This window comes from Cupressus sempervirens, chromosome 1, assembly GCF_028749045.1.
Source record: "Cupressus sempervirens isolate cs-2001-9-10 chromosome 1, ASM2874904v1, whole genome shotgun sequence".
NCBI classification, from domain to species: Eukaryota; Viridiplantae; Streptophyta; class Pinopsida; order Cupressales; family Cupressaceae; genus Cupressus; species Cupressus sempervirens.
In genome coordinates, this window is record NC_143118.1 from 131,777,446 (window position 1) to 131,796,699 (window position 19,254).

General features: G+C 34.7%; 1 protein-coding gene across 1 annotated transcript in view; it reads left to right on the top strand.

The window, feature by feature from the left end:
• The window catches only part of LOC149576517 (uncharacterized), a 115,644-nt gene that overhangs the window by 16,064 nt on the left and 80,326 nt on the right, over positions 1–19,254 (top strand). The window contains exon 3 of the mRNA XM_089817600.1: positions 17,895–18,046. Within this exon, the coding sequence (XP_089673726.1) occupies positions 17,895–18,046 (152 nt within the window). The remainder of the gene's footprint in view (positions 1–17,894; positions 18,047–19,254) is intronic.

The window sequence follows — 19,254 nt, forward strand, 5'->3', positions numbered from 1 at the left end:
ACCTCTTCTATAGCATCCTTAAAAATCTGAAATTGGAAGAATGCATCCTTCCTTTTTCGTGAACAATCAATGACTCTAAGAAAATAGACCCTTGCTGTACTAGTGACAATAAGATTGATGATTGGCCAATGTTTGATATCGGTCCACCCATCCATGATAATGGAGCATCCATCACTCATCCATGTTTGTCTCATATCCTCCATCAAAATGCCTATTTTTGAGTACTCTTTATCAAGGATAGTCGTGCATAATTTAGTCTCTCTTGGTGATATAAATGAGGGTCAAGCAGCATATATATCATTGCACATTTGTCTATAGAATGAGAAATGAGAAACATGGAATGGTATATTGTGAGCAAAAAGAAATCTGCCAATGGACTCTTCAAATTTCTCTTTTGCTTGTATGGTAAATAATTCAGCCACATTTATATCTCTCTTGGTCTTTCCCTTCCCTTTACTAGCCCTTTACTAGCAGTGCCAGTGGAAGTGGGTGTGGGTGTGGTACCTACTGGACCCCTTGTTTTCAATGCAACCTATTGGCCTCAAGTTCAATTCAATTGTAATTTTTTTGCAACCTTTCACCCTTTGCCCACCTATCCATAAAAGATGACAATACACTCTTGTGTAGCTTCCAAAATAATGTTTATTACATATATGACACTCCCATTCCCTACGACACCCCGATTTATTTTCCCTTAATTTGTCTACTTTTGTGGCAAATTGTAGGATAGGTTGTTTAAGGTTGTATTGGCCTTTGGCATTTTTTGAGGACTTTGGAAGGGCACTGAAATGGCTTAGACATTGATGCCTCTTGCATACGGACATCTATATCAGCTGAAGAATCATCCATGGCTGCCCTAGGTCTTTTTCTGTGTTTGTAAATGTAACATTTGAGTTTCTTTTATGGCAATATCCATGGTATCACGACTACCCTCACTGCTGCTCATGTTTTTGGATTTTGTAATGTATTATACTGCTGCAAGTTATGGAATACAAAAATATTTCTATGTTTCAGTCAAAATGCCCTCTCTATGTGATGAAACAAATTGAAAAATGACAACAAATAACAATAAAGTTTAAATCAATACATAGCTGGAATGAAGAAGAAAATAAGGCAAAACCTCCTCTTGCACCTCCAAAATGCACTCTTCTCTTGTTGTTGTTGTTTTTCTCTTCGTCTTCACAACTTGCAGAAAAATCCAAATGAACAAAAGACTTCAGCCTTTTGTTTTTTTAATGTTAAAATTGGGTTTGAATATTTTGTTATACCCCAACGCCCCTGTGAGGCCCGTGCAGAGGTGAGAGATATTAAAAAAACAATTTTTGAGAATAATATGTAAAATGGCTTCAAGTGGATGTTACACGAGCTCAATTGATAGGTCCCCATACATAAAATGCAATTTCATATGTATTTTTAATCATTAACACTCCAGTGGTTCATATCCTCAAGTCTAGTGTTCAATTTTGGGGTTGAAGAATTCACATGGGTCCCATTTATCGTAAAAAGATTTTCCAATTGTTGCTCTTGAATCTATGTATGTGAAAATGACTTATATGACCTTAAGGTCAAGCCATTGTTGCCAATGTTATGTGCCACCTTAATGAATGCATATGACAACAAATGCCATGAATCTAGTGGAATTGGAATTTCCAATTTTTTTCTCTAGGTAGACATTACACATACAAGCACACCTTCCAAAAGTGTTGTAGATAAATATAATATGCATAAGATTGAAAGGTAAATGACACCTTTATTGTAACATTAAAGCCCCAACACTATTATGCAAATTGATTGCTAAATATTTGATGTATTAACAAATAATCGAAGAGATCATTATAAAGAATTTACAAATGTACAAAATAGAAAGTTCCTTAACATAATATATAATTGACCATTAAAATTATTACATAATAATATTCCAGTAGCCTTCCTTAATGGTCAATATGTCCATAACACCAAGTTGTCCATTGAATTGAACAAACTTATCTTGACCAAGAGGCTTGGTGAGAATGTCTGTAGTGTGAACATGCTGCAAGTGACGAGTCCTGTTTTCAACCAACTATCAAATGTAATGACAATGAACATCCACATATTTGGTTTCTTCATGGAAGACTATGTTCTTGGCAAGTTTGAGCACTCCTTGATTATTAGACAGCAAGGGAGGTGGGTCCACTTGAGATAAATGCATATCCTTAAGCATTCAGCAAAGCCAAACTGCCTCACAAGCTGCCTTAACAACTCCTCGATATTATGCTTTTGTGAATTAGAGTGAGATTACATGCTGCTTCTTACTAGTCTAGGTGACTGCATGAGATCCCAAACTGAACACATCTAAAAGTTGATATCTTACCATCAACTAGTCCTGCCCCATTTGAATCTGTGAACCCATTGAGTCCAGAATCGTGACTCCTAGTGTAATGACGTCCATAACCATAGGTGCCCTCCATAGGTGTGGAAGCAAGTTTACAATTGTGCATACAAAACCTGTTGAGAGATATCTTGGCATACTAGGCTGAGAGATACAGATACTACCATTAGTTTGCCAAATCTCAACACCTAAACAATAATGGAGAAACCCAAATCTATCAAATTAAAATCCTTGCATAGATCTTGTTTGATTTTCGCAACCAAATGTGTTGAACTGCTAGTAATGATCAAGTCATCCACATAGACAACAAGAAAGATATAACATACGAAATTGCTATCTTAAAGTTGATATCTTACCATCAACTAGTACTGCCCCATTTGAATCTGTGAACCCATTGAGTCCAGAATCGTGACTCCTAGTGTAATGACGTCCATAATCATAGGTGCCCTCCATAGGTGTGGAAGCAAGTTTACAATTGTGCATACAAAACCTGTTAAGAGATATCCTGGCATACTAGGTTGAGAGATACAAATACTACCATTAGTTTGCCAAATCTCAACACCTAAACAATAATGGAGAAACCCAAATCTGTCAAATTAAAATCCTTGCATAGATCTTGTTTGATTTTCGCAACCAAATGTGTTGAACTGCTAGTAATGATCAAGTCATCCACATAGACAACAAGAAAGATATAACATACGAAATTGCTAGAGTAAAAAGAATAGAGACTAAATTCTGAAATTAAAAAATAGTTACGAAAGTAAATCACTTAACTATAAAACCAAAGTAAACATCTTTTACACCTTAAAATCCTTTTCGTGTGAAAGTAACTGTATTAATCTTTCATAATTGAAGTAACTAACCAACATATATCTATGTCGGATCATGAGAAACTAAATCATTTCCATACATTCCATGAATTAAATAATAATTATGAGAAATGAACTTGCAAGATAGAATGCAGAAAATAAAACATACAAATTCTAGCTGAAGTATCTGAAGACATTATACAAGCCTTGACTTCCTGGTAAGAGGAGACGCATTGACATAGGCTTAACCTCCCAACCACGAATCTTGTTAATACCCACACAATCTTTTGACAAGAAAGGCCTTCCCTCCCTTTGGGTTAGGCTTGGGGCACTATCAGTACAACCATCCGAGCATACCGGTGTTTAGAATGTCTGCTCAGTAGTAGGCTGACGTGCCTGATTAACTGGCATCATCGACATCATGTGATCAAATGGAAGGCAAGCATGCCTCTAAACGACCTTGGCCAAGGATTTAGATGGGTTTATGATTCCCTATCACCACCGCTCGACTTGACAACAGGGTATATAGATTGGACAAACATGAGCTGCTTGGGAAATTTGTAGAAGTTTATTATAAAATTTATCATGTTATCATCTTCCCTTGCAGGGATTTCTTACCTCCTCACCCCCTTTCATTGGCCATTCCATCCAAGATGAATCCTTGGTATTGTTCAACTTTGTTAGTCATGGAATTCTATCCATTGGTGGGTACACCGCCAGTAAACAATTGATGTAAAGATGTACTTCAAATCAGGCATCATGCCGTTCTTATGATTCAAAACCATACTTTTCAAACAAAAGACAAATCATAAATGTATCACAAAAAGGCAAAGACTTGTTCTTTAAGAAAATATCTCATACAATATATTGACCCCAATATGATATTGATAGTTTGCATAGATCTTGAATGAAAATAAAAAGGGTCGATAGAACATAAGCTGAGTGTATAGACAATCAACGTACAACTGTTGCATAATTAATAAGAGTCGGATGCATGATTTATCCATCAAGAAATAGTTGCATCGATTAAGAGGTATGAAGAAAAGAATGTATAAACACCAACATAACCTGAACAAATGCTTTGTGGGATTTAAGGAGCCTTTGTTGAGCAGCTCAAGCTGACTTGACTGTGAATGAAATGTGATTACTATTTGGAGAAGCTCGTGTTGAATCAGAGTTATTATGTTCAGTGCATAGATAGAACAGTAAGAGCAGTGATAAGGAGAAGAGTGCTGTCTCCACTTGACGTGAAATGTTTTAAATCTTCTTTAGGCTCAAGTGAGCCTTGACTCAAGGCGGCATTTTTGATCAAGATCATCCGTTTCAAGTTCACCTATTTAAAAGAAAAGGTTGCACCAAGTGTACATGGTCGCCTCTCATGGAGAGTTATAAGTTTGAATTATTAAAGAGTTCCTTGTGAAAAACTTTTATATATATATATATATATATTATATCTAAGGTCGTATCCATTAAAATACGCATATCTATATACATGTGTAGTTCGGAGAATATGATTTATTTTACCAACATATCCTCTTGACATATGCACACACACACACATATATATATATATATATATATATATATATATACATACATTAATATCATACATATATATATGTGTACATATGTAGGTGAAGATAAAAGACAATGGAGGCATCACAAAACAACAAAAGCAATGGTTTTGAATATGAATTTTGATTATGATTAAATATATATGTTTTATATGTTGTCCAAGTAGCTCATGCATGTCCAATGTGTATATATATATATATATATATATGTATGAGTACATATATAGGTGAAGATAAAAGACAATGGAGGCGACATCACAAAACCACGAAGGTAATGATTTTGAACATGAATTTTGATTATGATTAAATATATATGTTTTATATATTGTCCAAGTAGCTCATGCATGTCCAATGTGTGTACCCTATTATGAAGTCGCTAGATCCTTACCAAGGTAGTTAGAGGCCATACTCGGTGATCAGACAAATTGGACTAGAGTAGTGCTCCCATTCTTTAAATCCAATTTAGCAACGCTTTCTTCCCTTTGTTTGCTCCTGCAACCATTAATGCAACAATTCCATAATAATAACAAGTTCTCCCATCTAAATCAATATTAAAATATCTCACAAAATAACTGTAGCAACAGTTAACCACCATCATCAATAACAAGTAATTAAAATTAAAACAACAGTTAACTACCGTCTCCATAAACAAGTACTATAACAATCGCTTTCACATGAAATAAATGGTTAAATATAACTTCCTCTTTTTCACATGATCAAGAAAATGATTGTTTTTAACTAATCATCTCAATGGCTATAAAGTCAAATTTTGGGATGTAACAAAAGAAAATATCATCACCATAGTGTTTGATAGACAAATTACTATCAGAAGGGCATTGTTGAAAACCACGAGCAACCAAGTACTAATCAATTTTCATGTACCACGCTCGAGGGGCTTGTTTGAGTCCATAGAGTGCTTTCTTGAGTCTACAAACTTGTTTTTCTTTGCCAACGACCTTGAAATTAGGAGGCTACCTCATCTAGACTTCTTACAACTCATCATTGAGGATGACACTCTTAATATCCATTTGATAGACTTTCCATCCAAGCTATGTGAACCCTCGAGCAGTTAATCTGGCCTTGTATATATCTAAGGTACCATTTGCATGATACTTGACATTACTGATCCATTTGGAACTAATGTGTTTTCTTCCTTGAAGGAAAAGGAGAGAGAGTTCCCAAGTGCGGTTCTTTAGAAGACTCTGGTATTCTAAACCATAGCTTGTTCCCACTTTGGCCTCTTTAAATGTTTGAGTCTCATTAATACTATGAAGATTGGTCATGAGAGCAAAGTCAACTTTATCTGGCTGCTTGGTCTTATTTCTAAGAGATCTACCCTCATAAGCTCATTGGTACAAAGATCATTGATAGTCTTAACTCACCATTTAGGCCGGAGAGTAGATGTGACAACATCAATAAGAGGAATAATTGGATCCGGAATAATTGAAGGTGGAAGGAGATCTGCAATAGGTGGAAGATCAACATCATTTGGGGGAAAGTCAGGTAGTGCATAATCAAATTCAGATTTTGCACCATCCCTCTCATTAGGTGGACCTTACAAAAGACGAACACCCAAATTAGAGGCTTTCAAAGGCTGATGCTCATAGGAGGAATAGATAAATGGTCCTCGTTCTTCATCAAAGACAACATCATGACCGAAGATAAGATGATCGGTGTCTACATCAATTAGTCAGTAAGCTTTATGGTTGTCATTGTAACTTGTAAACATAAGGTTTGACTTTTTGATTCCAACTTGGAGTGCTGTGCATCTGGAATCCAAACATAAGCTAAAGAGCCAAAAAATTTCAAATGGCTGATCCTAGGTTTGCAATTAGTCCAACCTTCCTTAGGAGCCTTCCCTTTAGCAATATGAATGGGAGACCTAATAAGAAGATAGACCATTGTTAACACTGCTTTTGCCCAATATTGCCTAGGAACATTTTTGTGTTCCATCATAGACCTGTTCATTTCTGTAATAGTGTGGATGCAATGCTTTAAGACACCATTTTGTTGAGGGGTGTATGGGGTGGTTAATTGACCTTTAATGCCAGGTGTATTACAAAAAGTGGAGAAAGTAGTAGAACATAACTCCCTCCCATTATCATACCTAAGAGATATAATGGAACAACAAAACTCTTCTTCTACTAAGGCCTTAAATTTCTTAAATATGGTAAACATCTCTGGTTTCTGTTAAAGACGAAAGTACATCCACATTTTTCTACTTAAGTCATTAACAAGAAGTAACAAATACCTACACCCGGTAACAAAAGGAGTATTTATTGGACCACATACATCAACATGGACCAAGTGCAGTACTTTAGAGGCTCGCCTTTTTTTTACTTGAGCCGAATGTTGGTCTCACAAGATACATGCAACTTCATACTTGCTACTAGAAGAGCTACAAAATGCGTAGGCATTTAGCCTGGACAATGTACCAATTTGAGATCTTCTATCTATCATCAAGTTTCTTATTATTAACCTGCACCTAGACCCTCAATTGTACATGCACACTAGAACCATTTAGCTTGGACCACACAAACATTATCAAGGATCACATTTGAAACAAAATTGTAACTTTCTTCTACCCAATAGTTTTCTTAGTGTTGTTGTAAATGAAACCTTGTCCCTTCCATAAGCTGTATAAGTCGAAATTACTCTTTGTGAAGAGAAATATGGTAGGAGCAAGCTAAAAAAATCAGCTAGGGGCCATCTATAATACTATTGCTGGAAACGAGTAAAGTATCCTTAACACTATCATCAAAAGATTTCTATGGAAGAATGAGAAGATTTTTGTGTCTCTACAGTCCTTCACATTCACTTTATTCCCATTGTTGTAACACGTTGCCCTTCATTGATTTTTGATTGTTTTCTTTTTTTTTTGGATCTATCCTCCTTACCCTCGTTAAATGTTTTCTTTGGGCCTTCACTTCACATTTGTGGCATCCTTCAAGACACCATTCATGTTTTTCTTTCTCATCTTACGTGAAAGTATAGTAGCAATGAGACTATCCAATTTGGTCCTTGCATGACTGCCACAGATGGCAACAATTATTTTTTCTCTATTTCAGGTAAAGGTCAGATTAAGGAGATGTGTTTTATCTTTTTCTGACTAAAAATCTATGTTACGTAGGGATATATTTCCTATTCCTAGGGTATACATTTCCATCCTTGAAATGTTTTGTAAACAATCAGATGAAAAGGAGACATTCCCTAGCTGCCCTGATTTAAAAAAAATTGTAGAAATCGACAGGAAATGTCCCTTGCCATTTGGAGATGATTATCTGTCCTCGTAACACCTAGGGGATGCCCAAAATTTCCCCCCTACATGTTTGGATGATTTTTTTGGCATTATAAAAGACATTTCTAAGAATCCTTTTTGCTAAATAAGCGATATGTGGGCCCACAAACTCCAAATTCATGTCTGTGGATGATTAGATTCAGAGGAGGCACAATTAGGATTTGTTGGTTACCAGTGGATGATCGACTTTTGCTAGAGGGAAATAGTGACTCGGATGATTTTGAGTCTTTGGATATTGATAGCTAGAACGAGGCTTAGTATCTTATGTTGTTCCGGTAGGCTGTTATATTTTGATGTTTGAGACTTCCTGATACATTTTGATTTGGATATTTACATTAATAGACTTATTCTTGATGTTTGAATCTATTGTTTTAGTGCTGTTATACTGATTTATGATTCTGCTATTATCATTTATCTTGATATACAACTGTTATAAATCGATGCTCTATTTGCATATTGTCTTTGTGTTATCAATTTATGACATATCTCTCTCTTCTCCTTTATCAATAATATCTTTATATATTTTGAAATATTTTCACACACACATACACATACACATTCACACAGACATACCTATAATTTGTATACTGCCATCCCCTGTCGTCCTCAATTTTTTTCTCTTTAGGAAATGCGTCCCTTGTTCTCCCCTTGACCTAGTCTTCGAAACGTATGGAACAAAGCTTAAAATATACTAAAACAAGTTGATTAAAAAATCAAATTAAAGGCATTCAAATATTTTGCAACCAAATCAACATCTTAGTCTTACAAGGAATATTGCTGACTGTTGAGACTTAAAGATTGCATGTAATGGTTTATTTGGAGAGATTTAACAGAACGGAATTTGCAAGGCACAGCTGAATCGTTCTGCATGCAATTTTGTCCAACTTCAACCAATCTTCATTAGACATTTTGGATGGCTTTGTTACATTTGTAGCTGATACCAAGCAATTTTATTCTTTGAGAAGATCTCACATCTTTACCTTCCACATCATGTATTTTGTGCCATTTAGTTTCTTAAATTTGGATATGAGGCATGGTTTTCAATCCCACACAAATCTACAAATCCGCAAAATGAGTAAGCTCCCACTTTAGTGAAAAAAACCTCCTTTTTTTAAAATAAAAAAGGTGCTCTATTCTATGGATAACTGTTACCTTAAACATCGAATGTTGAGAAACATGGCGAAGTTGTTGCAATTAAATCTTTTACTAAGTGTATGCAAATTTGAAATGTGTTTCTTCATGTAGGACTACCATAAAATTAATTCCATGTAGATGCCTAAATAGTCGATAATAGTAAAATTAACAAATAATATTTACATGAATACAATATGTATTAATCTTTAATGTACATGATACAAATATTAGTATTCAATATGAACACACTAACACTTTGCACCTTTACAATACCTATGTACTTGATGACAATGATATGTAACCACTGTCATTACCCTCTAATATATAGTCCAGGAGAGTGGTTAAATGCTCAAATGTTTTTCCTTAGCATTATACACCAAAACCTTGGTATCAAGTAAAAAAGCCCCACACCCACTTTTGAGAGCATCTTTCAAGAATAATATGTCATATGGCTTCACATGGATGTTACACGAGCTCAATAGATAAGTCCACAAATAGAAATTTCAATTTTGTAGGTATTTTTAACCATTAAAACTCTAGTGGTTCATATCCTCAAGTCTAGTGTTCAATATTGGAGTCAAAGAACTCACATGGGTGCTATTTATTGTAAAAAGATTTTACAATTGTTGCTCTTGAACCTAGGTATGTGAAAATGACTTAAGTAACCTCAAGGTAAAACCATTATTTGCCAATGTTGTGTGTCACCTTCATGAATGCATATGGTAACAAATGTCGTGAATGTAGTGGAACTGAATTTTACAAGTTATATGTGTAGGTACACATTAGGCATACAAGCACACCTTACAAAAGTGTTGTAGATAAATATAATATGCATAAGATTGAAAGGTAAATGACACCTTTATCGTAACATTAAAGCCCCAACACTAATGCGCAAAGTAATTGGTGAAGTTTTTGATGTATTAAGAAATTATTGAAGGGATTAGTATAAAAAATTAACAAATGTACAAAATAGAAAGTTGCTTATTATAATATACAATTGATCATTAAAGTAATTACATAATAATATTCTAATACCCTCACTTAATGGTCAATTTGTTCACAACACCAAGCTGTACCCTAATAACTTATTTGGACCAAGAGGCTTGGTGAGAATGTCTGTAGTCCAATCCACTATTGGAACATACTGCAAGTGAATAGTCCAGTTTTAAATCAACTATCGAATGTAATGACGACCATTTTACTTATGCAGATTCACAACAAAAGAGATAGGTTGGAGAAATCACATCAGATTGACTAGGAGTTTTATGTGGGTCCCTTAGGCTTATGGCCTCGTGGATGTCATTAAAAATATTTCATTCATTTATTCATTCATGGAAGACCTCATTCTTGGCATGTTTGAGCACTCCCTAATTATTAGAGAGCAAGGGAGTTGGGCCCACTTGAGATAAATGTATAGACTTAAGCATTCAATTAAACCAAACTGCCTCACAAGCTACCTTAACAACTCCTTGATATTATGCTTTTGTCGATGAGTGAGATTGCATGTTGCTTCTTACTAGTTGAGGTGACTGCACCGGATTCCAAACTAAACACATCCAAAAGTTGATGTCTTATCATTGATCGATTCTACCCAATTTGAATCTGTGAACACATTGAGTCTGGAATCATGACTCCAGTGGAAAGAAGTCCATAATTAGAGCTGTCTTGCACATAACATAGCACATGCTTCACTGCTACCCAACGATCAACGTTGGCACCTGTCATGAAGTGTAAAATGTGGCCTACAACAAAATTGATATTAGGTATGGTGGTATTGAGGTAGATGAGACTTCCCACTAGTTGCTTGTAAGTGGTTTCATCAACAGGTGGAGAATTAGACTTGTTTGACAACTTTAGTCCTTTCTCCATAGTTGTGGAAGTAGTTTAATAGTCTTGCATACGAAACTTGTCAAGAGAGTTCCTCACATACTAGACTGAAAGATCAAGATATTACCATTAGTTTACCAAACCTCAACACTTAAACAATAATGGAGAAGCCCCAAAATTGTCACATCAAAATCCTTGCATAGATCTTGTTTGATATTTGCAATCAAATGTGCTAAATTGCTAGTAATGATCAAGTCATCCACATAGACAACAAGAAAGAGAATATCATCACAAGAGCGTTTGATATACGAATCACTGTCAGAAGGGCATCACTGAAAACAATGAGCAACCAAGGTACTAATCAATTTTCATGTACCATGCTCGAGGGGCTTGTTTGAGTCCATAGAGTGCTTTCTTGAGTACTACAAACTTGGTGTCCTTTGCCAACAACCTTGAAACTAAGAGGCTCATCATTCAGACGACTTCTTGCTACTCATCATTGAGGAAGGCACTTTGAAGATCCATCTGATGGTTTTACCATCCAAGTTGTGTGAACCCTCGAGCAATGAATCTGGCCTTGTATTCATCTAAGGTACCATTTGCATTATACTTGACATTATTGACCTATTTGCAACTAATGGGTTTCTTCCCTGAATGAAGATCAAAGAGTTCCCAGATGTGGTATTCAAAAGACTCTTGCATTCGAAAACGATAGTCTGCTCCCACGGTGGAATCCTTTGGCCTCTTTAAATGTCCAAGGATCATAAATACTATGAAAACTGGTCATAAGATCAAAGTTAACTTTATCTGGCTGCTTGGCCTTATTTCTAGAAGGTCTACCCTCAGTGAGCTCATTGGCATAAAGATCATTGACAGTTTTAGCTCACCATTTAGGCCGGAGAGTAGATGAGCCAACATCTGTAAGAAGAGTAATTGGAGCTGGAATAAGTTAAGGTGGAGCGGGATTTGCAATAGGTGGAAGGTTAGCATCATTTAGAGGAAAGTTAGGTAGTGCATAATCAAATTCAGATTCCACATCATCCCTTTGATTAGGTGGACCTAATGGAAGACGAACATCCATATTAGAGGCCTTCAAAAGTTGATGCTCATATAAGGAAGAGATAGATGGTCCTTGTTCTTCATCAAAGACTACATCATGACTAAAGAACTGTACAAGCCATTTTGAGGTGTCTTGATATGGAATTGTTTGAACCTTGTTGGTTACATTTTTATTTTATTTAAGTTAGAATGAAAAAACTATGCTTGACCTTGGATTTGGATTGACGGTGCATTTACTTATATTTCTACTAGAGTAATCATTGTGATATTTTTAGGATTTAATAGAAAATGATAATAAACAAAATAATAGTAAAAATAACTATATTATATCATTAAAAAGAATTATTGGAATGTCGGTCGTTCATCGTTTAGGGTTTTTCTGTGGTTGACCAAAGGTAATGTCGAACAAGTTATTGCTCGCCATTGGATTGAAATTAAAAACTTGAAACCTGAGTTTTGGCCTTTTATTTCTCAGATTGTGCAACCTCTTGGTTTAGTTTTGCAGATTGAGGATTCCAAATACTCATTACCTCACTTAAATGCTAGAATTTTGCTTGCCCTAGCACCCAACATAGAATTCTCAGATATCATTTCACTAGAATTAGAGGAAGAAAAATTTGCATGGAAAGTAATGTCGAACAAGTTATTGCTTGCCATTGGATTGAAATTAAAAACTTGGAACTTGAGTTTTGGCCTTTTATTTCTTAGATTGTACAACCTCTTGGTTCAGTTTTGCAGAGTGAGGATTCCAAATACTCATTACCTCACTTAAAATGCTAGAATTTTACTTGTCCTAGAACCTAACATAGAATTCTCGGATATCATTTCGTTGGAATTAGAAGAAGAAAACTTTACATGGAAAGTAACCCTGATAGGAAATCTAGGATCTTGTTTTCATTGTAAGAAAAATGGACATACTAAAAAAAAGTGTCTAGCACTTAGAAATTTGCAGAACCCTAGATTTGACAGTAATATTAACCCTAATTTGAAGGAAGGTGTAAAGTTGGGCCCAATGAAGAAGAATGAAGTAAATGCATATAGTTTTAGGGTTTTTTAAATGGGTAGTTATAAGGATATCCATAAGGATCCTAATGATGAACCCATGTCTAAAAATGATGCAATAATAGAAACTATTGATAGTGGTAAATATTTTAGCTTGAATTATCCTCTGTTCGAAGATGACTTTGAAGTGATGCCAGCCTTAGGTAATGATATCACCAATACACTAACTGATTGTCAACCGGATACTAGATTAGAAGAGATTAAAGCTGGGGTTAATGAAAAGTCTTCATTCCTCCCCAAACATAATGCACAACAAATTGCTCTCAACACTATTAATGAAAGAACCAAGAATATTAGGAGGACTTCTAATGGACCCTTGAATAGAGATAAGGAGCTAACCATGACCTTAAAATCTAAAATTGTTCAGAAGAACACTAGTACTACAAGTGAAACATTGAATGAAAGAGCCATTTATTGAAAAGATTAAAAGAGATTAAAGCTGGGGTTAATGAAAAGTCTTCATTCCTCCCCAAACATAATGCACAACAAATTGCTCTCAACACTATTAATGAAAGAACCAAGAATATTAGGAGGACTTCTAATGGACCCTTGAATAGAGATAAGGAGCTAACCATGACCCTAAAATCTATTATTGTTCAGAAGAACACTAGTACTACAAGTGAAACATTGAATGAAAGAGCCATTTATTGAGGTAATTAACAAAACCTCTAAGAAAAAGAGGAAAATAATTGAGAGACAGTCTCTTTCGAATGATAGTAGAAAATCAGGGAAAGACATACTGGATTGCTTTAACAGATTATATAATAATTCTAAATCTCAACAATCCAAATGGTTCAGTTACATAGTTGGAAGTGTAATAATCTTAAATTGAGTACTTAAATACGTAAGAATAAATATAGATGATGATGTATGATCATATTAAATCTGTTACAAGATTCAAGAAGAGTTGGCAGATTAACGGATTTCCGGATGACTCATTGATTGATTAACAGAGGAACAAATGTGTTCCTTATAAAGAATTACAAGGACGTTGTTTCTAAAAGAAACAACGTAGACTGAAGATGGAATTAGAAACAAAGCTAGAGATAGGATAGGAAACATTCCTATCTGGACTGAAGAAAAAAGAGACGGGATAGGAAACATTCCTATCTAGACTGAAAGACGGACTATAGACAAGTAGTTGACTATTATAGAAAGTATAAGATATTATCTTAATACCCTCCCTTAATGGTCAACGTACGGATGTCGGAACATTCTGTGATAAGTGAGACCCTCCCTGGATCTACAGAATGCTGAAACCAAGAAGCTTTGCCAGAAGAGTGCTATGACTCGAAATAAGTTGCAATTACAAAACTTCGTTTTTGTGGAAAAAACGGTAAAACCCAGAATCTCACACAACCTTGCGTATTATAGACAACTTGAAATGATTTTTGAGGAGAAAATCAAGAAACCCAGAATCTCACACAACCTTGCGTATTACAGACAACTTGAAATGATTTTTGAGGAGAAAATCAACAAACCCAAAAAAACAGAAACAAATTTAGAAGGCGTAAAATGCAACTTCGCCTTGATCAGGACTCGGAGAAGTCGGACGCTGCGTAACACCCAGAACAAGTTGATCGATGTTTCGATATTCGAAGATTGCGATGATGCGCTGCTTCCAGGTTCCATAATTGCGACCATTGAATTTGGAATTATGCTCAAGCAGAATATTTGTCAAAGATGCCATGGCACATTTTCCAATGAAAAATTGTGAAAATCTGTGAAGGCACGTTCTTCGAGGCAAAAATACAAAAGACCCAGAAGAATCAGAGAATGACCTTGAAGAGAGCTCGAAAAACCTAGAAGGAATCTGCTATCGTTTTTTGGGATCCGCTGGCTCAAAAATCAAGGCACAAAAATCGAGGCACCCAGAAAAAACGGACGACAACCCAGTTGAGCTTTCGAAAAACCCACCAAGAATTTGCAAACAAAATATTTTTTCGACCCCAAAAATTAGGGTTTCAAAAAAAAAAGGCCCTGGCTGAAAAAGGCTTGAAAAAACTTCAGATTTCTTGATGAAAAATGGTCGAATCTGCTTCCCAGAGCATGATGACAGACTGAGACGGCTAAGAGCATGAAGATTTGATACAGAAACATGCAGATTTTCACCCCAAAAATGCGAGTCTTCAAAAAATGGCCACGATTTTTCTTCAAGGATCGATGTGCATGGACGAATGGGGCTAGAGTGTGCTGAACAAACACAGGTAGACTCGAGTTCGGGAATTTCTCTAGGCCAAAAACCCTAAGCGGGATTTAGAGAAATTCAACAGAAATAATTTTGAAAAAATTTAAACAAATAATTTCACGAAGAAATTATAAATTTTTTTGAAAAAATTTAAGTAATAGCTCTGATACCATGTTACAAGATTCAAGAAGAGTTGGCAGATTAACGGATTTCCGGATGACTCATTGATTGATTAACAGAGGAACAAATGTGTTCCTTATAAAGAATTACAAGGACGTTGTTTCTAAAAGAAACAACGTAGACTGAAGACGGAATTAGAAACAAAGCTAGAGACAGGATAGGAAACATTCCTATCTGGACTGAAGAAAAAAGAGACGGGATAGGAAACATTCCTATCTAGATTGAAAGACGGACTATAGACAAGTAGTTGACTATTATAGAAAGTATAAGATATTATCTTAATAAAATCAATAAAAAAAATCACATTATTTTACAATAATTAATAATAAACAATGATAATAATCATAAGTATAATATAATACCAATCAATTGATTATTACAATATAAATCTAAAATAAATTATAATATATACCTTGTATAATATCAAATATGATTATATTACAATTAAAATATACTAAATAGAAATTTATCAAATATTGTTATATAAATCTATACACACATCAAATATTGTATAAAAGCAATGTTATAAACGTGAACATCATATATATAATAAATAGGGACAACCTATATTATAAACATATAGCCAAACAGATTGTCACAATGAATAACTAGGCCTCTGAATGGTCGTCTCTCTACACACCATGTATAAAGGTGGGGAGACGATAAGATTAGGGAAGAAGAATTACAGGGGAGTAAGAGGAAGCATCTGTGCTCGGACAGGGAATATGACTGATGAAGCATGACTGTTAATTGATGTGTAGACTACATAAGAAATATTGAACCAAGTGGTGAGCAGCTTCTACGCATGCATACCTTTTGACTGGAAGGAGCACTAGGAGGATCCTTCTTTTGAGTATGGATGTTATATCATGAACAGGCTTAGGTATCGCTAAAATAACATTATCAGGCATTCATGGATGGAGATCAATACAATGGTACACCATCATTAGCAGAATGATCAGGCGATCATAATGGCAGATGATATCTTCAGGAATTACAAAAGTATGAGATTGTGTAATTTGTGAACTTGTTATATTGCAGACTGGAAGTGTAATGCACAACAAAATAAGGAGAGAGTGGACAAGAACCAAATGCATGAACATGAAGAAATAGTATTATTCAGCTGGTCTGATAATATAAATTATGTAAGTAGCAAAGGAAGCATATATGGGTGCAAATAACATTGTTGTGGACCTGCCATAATTAAAGTTTCAGCAATCATGGTTCCTTTTCTAATATTGGGAACAGTTATGATTAACAGAGCATTCTACAAGCACAATGATATTCAGTAAATTCAGAGAGTCATAGAGCTTCCTGGTCTGATACAGGAGGAACCATTGTCGGTTGTTCTTAGAGAACATTGGAATTGAAGGTGTAGTCTTCCTGGCATAATCAAGTCTTCTGTGAAGACAAGCCAGAACCTTTTAGTGATATTGTCCAATGTACTAAGTTGTAAGACAGGAGCATATTTGTAGCTGTGTATTGAAATTAGACCAGATCACAGCAAGTAGGGGAAGATTAGCGTCTCTTTAGATCCACCGTATTGTTGTATATGTATGAATTTTGGGCTAGTGTTTGATGGTGGCATATATGTATTAAATGGTTGGATTCTCAGTTGCTTCTGGACGTTTGTACAGTGCTGGCTGGTCATACTGCTGTCAACCTAGGAGTTTGAAATCCCTGGTATGTTTGTAAGAAACTGAACTAACATTGTTGTGATACATCTCTGGTCACTGATTCTATAATTTAAACTTAAAATGAAATTCTGCTAAGAAGAGCGCACATATGAACTGTTGCTAAAATGCTTCAATTCAGAAACATAAAGTAGGTCAACATCTGAAATTCAGTGATTCATATGCAATTGATCTATGTGATCTTAGTATTAGTTCTTTTGAACAAGGTTATAGAATCAATACAAAACACAAACTACAACAGGAACAGAATTTTATGAAGCGCTCACAAATTGTTTGACAAAATTGCAAGAGTGGTTTAGAAAAAGTTGTGTTCAAATACTTAGGGTTCATTACATTTTCCTCCTTAATATTTAAAGGTTCCATATTTTTTTGAATTCAGATTGACCATTCATTCTGTTATATTTCTACTTGAGTAATTGGGTAAGTTATTAATGTTACTATTATTTTTAAGAAAGGTGCCAAGTGTTTTCAGTCATACTTAATGCTCATTTCCAACTTCATGGTTTTCCTTCTGAATATGTTAAACTTTCATAAATGATATATTTCACAAACACGTCATCTCTCAGTAACTTTCTAATGTTCTTATTAATGTCTGTTGTTATTCAATTATACTTGATTGTAGGAAATATTTATTTTGTCTACATGGCACTTCCCTTGTGTTGTTGGATGAAACATCACTAATTATTGTTTGCGTCTTGCAGGCTGGATAGATTGTCCAGCAGCTGGTGAACCTCTTGCAAACATAATTCCATCCAAAGTTCCTCTTGGAGAGAAATTCAATGACTATATAATCCCCGGAAAAAGATATTCTTCAAAGCAAGTGATTCATCGTCAGCGGGTTTTGGGTAGGGATGTAAGTTTGTCATAATTTACTACTAATTTTGATGGATCCGCATTTGTTGCACTTGATATAAAGACTACTAAGAAAATCCGTCATGGAATCACCCTGTGCTTTTATTGTAATTTTTCATTGGTTGATTATGTTTGAAAAGTAGTATGAATTATCATTTGGTTTATTTTGCCAACTAACGTGCTTTTTGAAAGTCAAAGAACAAATGTTTTTTATCATAAAATTCTTGTTATTTTTTCTTATTAATAGTCCATGGTTACTGGTCTCTGTGAAATATGTTATTTTTTAAGGGCAATCTGCATTTTAATGTTGGTAGGAATAATTAAAGAACAAATGTTTTTTATCATAAAATTCTTGTTATTTTTTCTTATTAATAGTCCGTGGTTACTGGTCTCTGTGAAATATGTTATTTTTTAAGGGCAATCTGCATTTTAATGTTGGTAGGAATAATTAAGTACACAAAAGATATGTTTTTCCTTTGAGCATTGTTTTGAGTCAACCTTCTTCATCAGATACTTTGTTTTATTACCCACTCATGGTTGTAACTTTGTAGTGCAGTCAACCATGGGAAGGATAATAGATATACAAGTTCATTAACTTGATCTTGCCAAGAAGATTCAAGGAGCAGATTAATTACATCATTGTCAAATTCCTCATTAATAAGATTTTAAGATCATTAGCGAAGATTTGAGAGGATCTGCAAAATCAGGGTCTGATGATAATTTAATCTGAAATTTGTAAGAGTAGACCATGAAATATTTGTCATCAAATTTTAACATTTGATTTGGAATCTTGAGGATCAATTGTGAATTAGGATCTGCAAAAGACTACTTGTACGTGTCTTATTTGTTAAATATTTGACCTACACAGTATTTGCTCATTGTAATTAGAAAAAGAAAATTATGCAGCAAAACATATAAGTAGCTAAAATTTCAAAGTCAGGGCATTGGAGAATTGTGCATAGTTGTAGAACATTCTTTTCATGCAGAAACCATGATAGCAATTGGACTGATATCGTCGCAAACAAAACCACCATCATCCTTGAATACTCTAGGAAAATAAAATATTTAATGTCAATAAACTGTCCTAATTGACTGTATTTTCAATATTTGAAGAAATTAGTTGTAAATTACACATTCCTATATATTTTACTTTAAAAGCAGAGAAATAACTTTGGAATGAAAGATTTAAATTTCAATTAAAAATCTAAA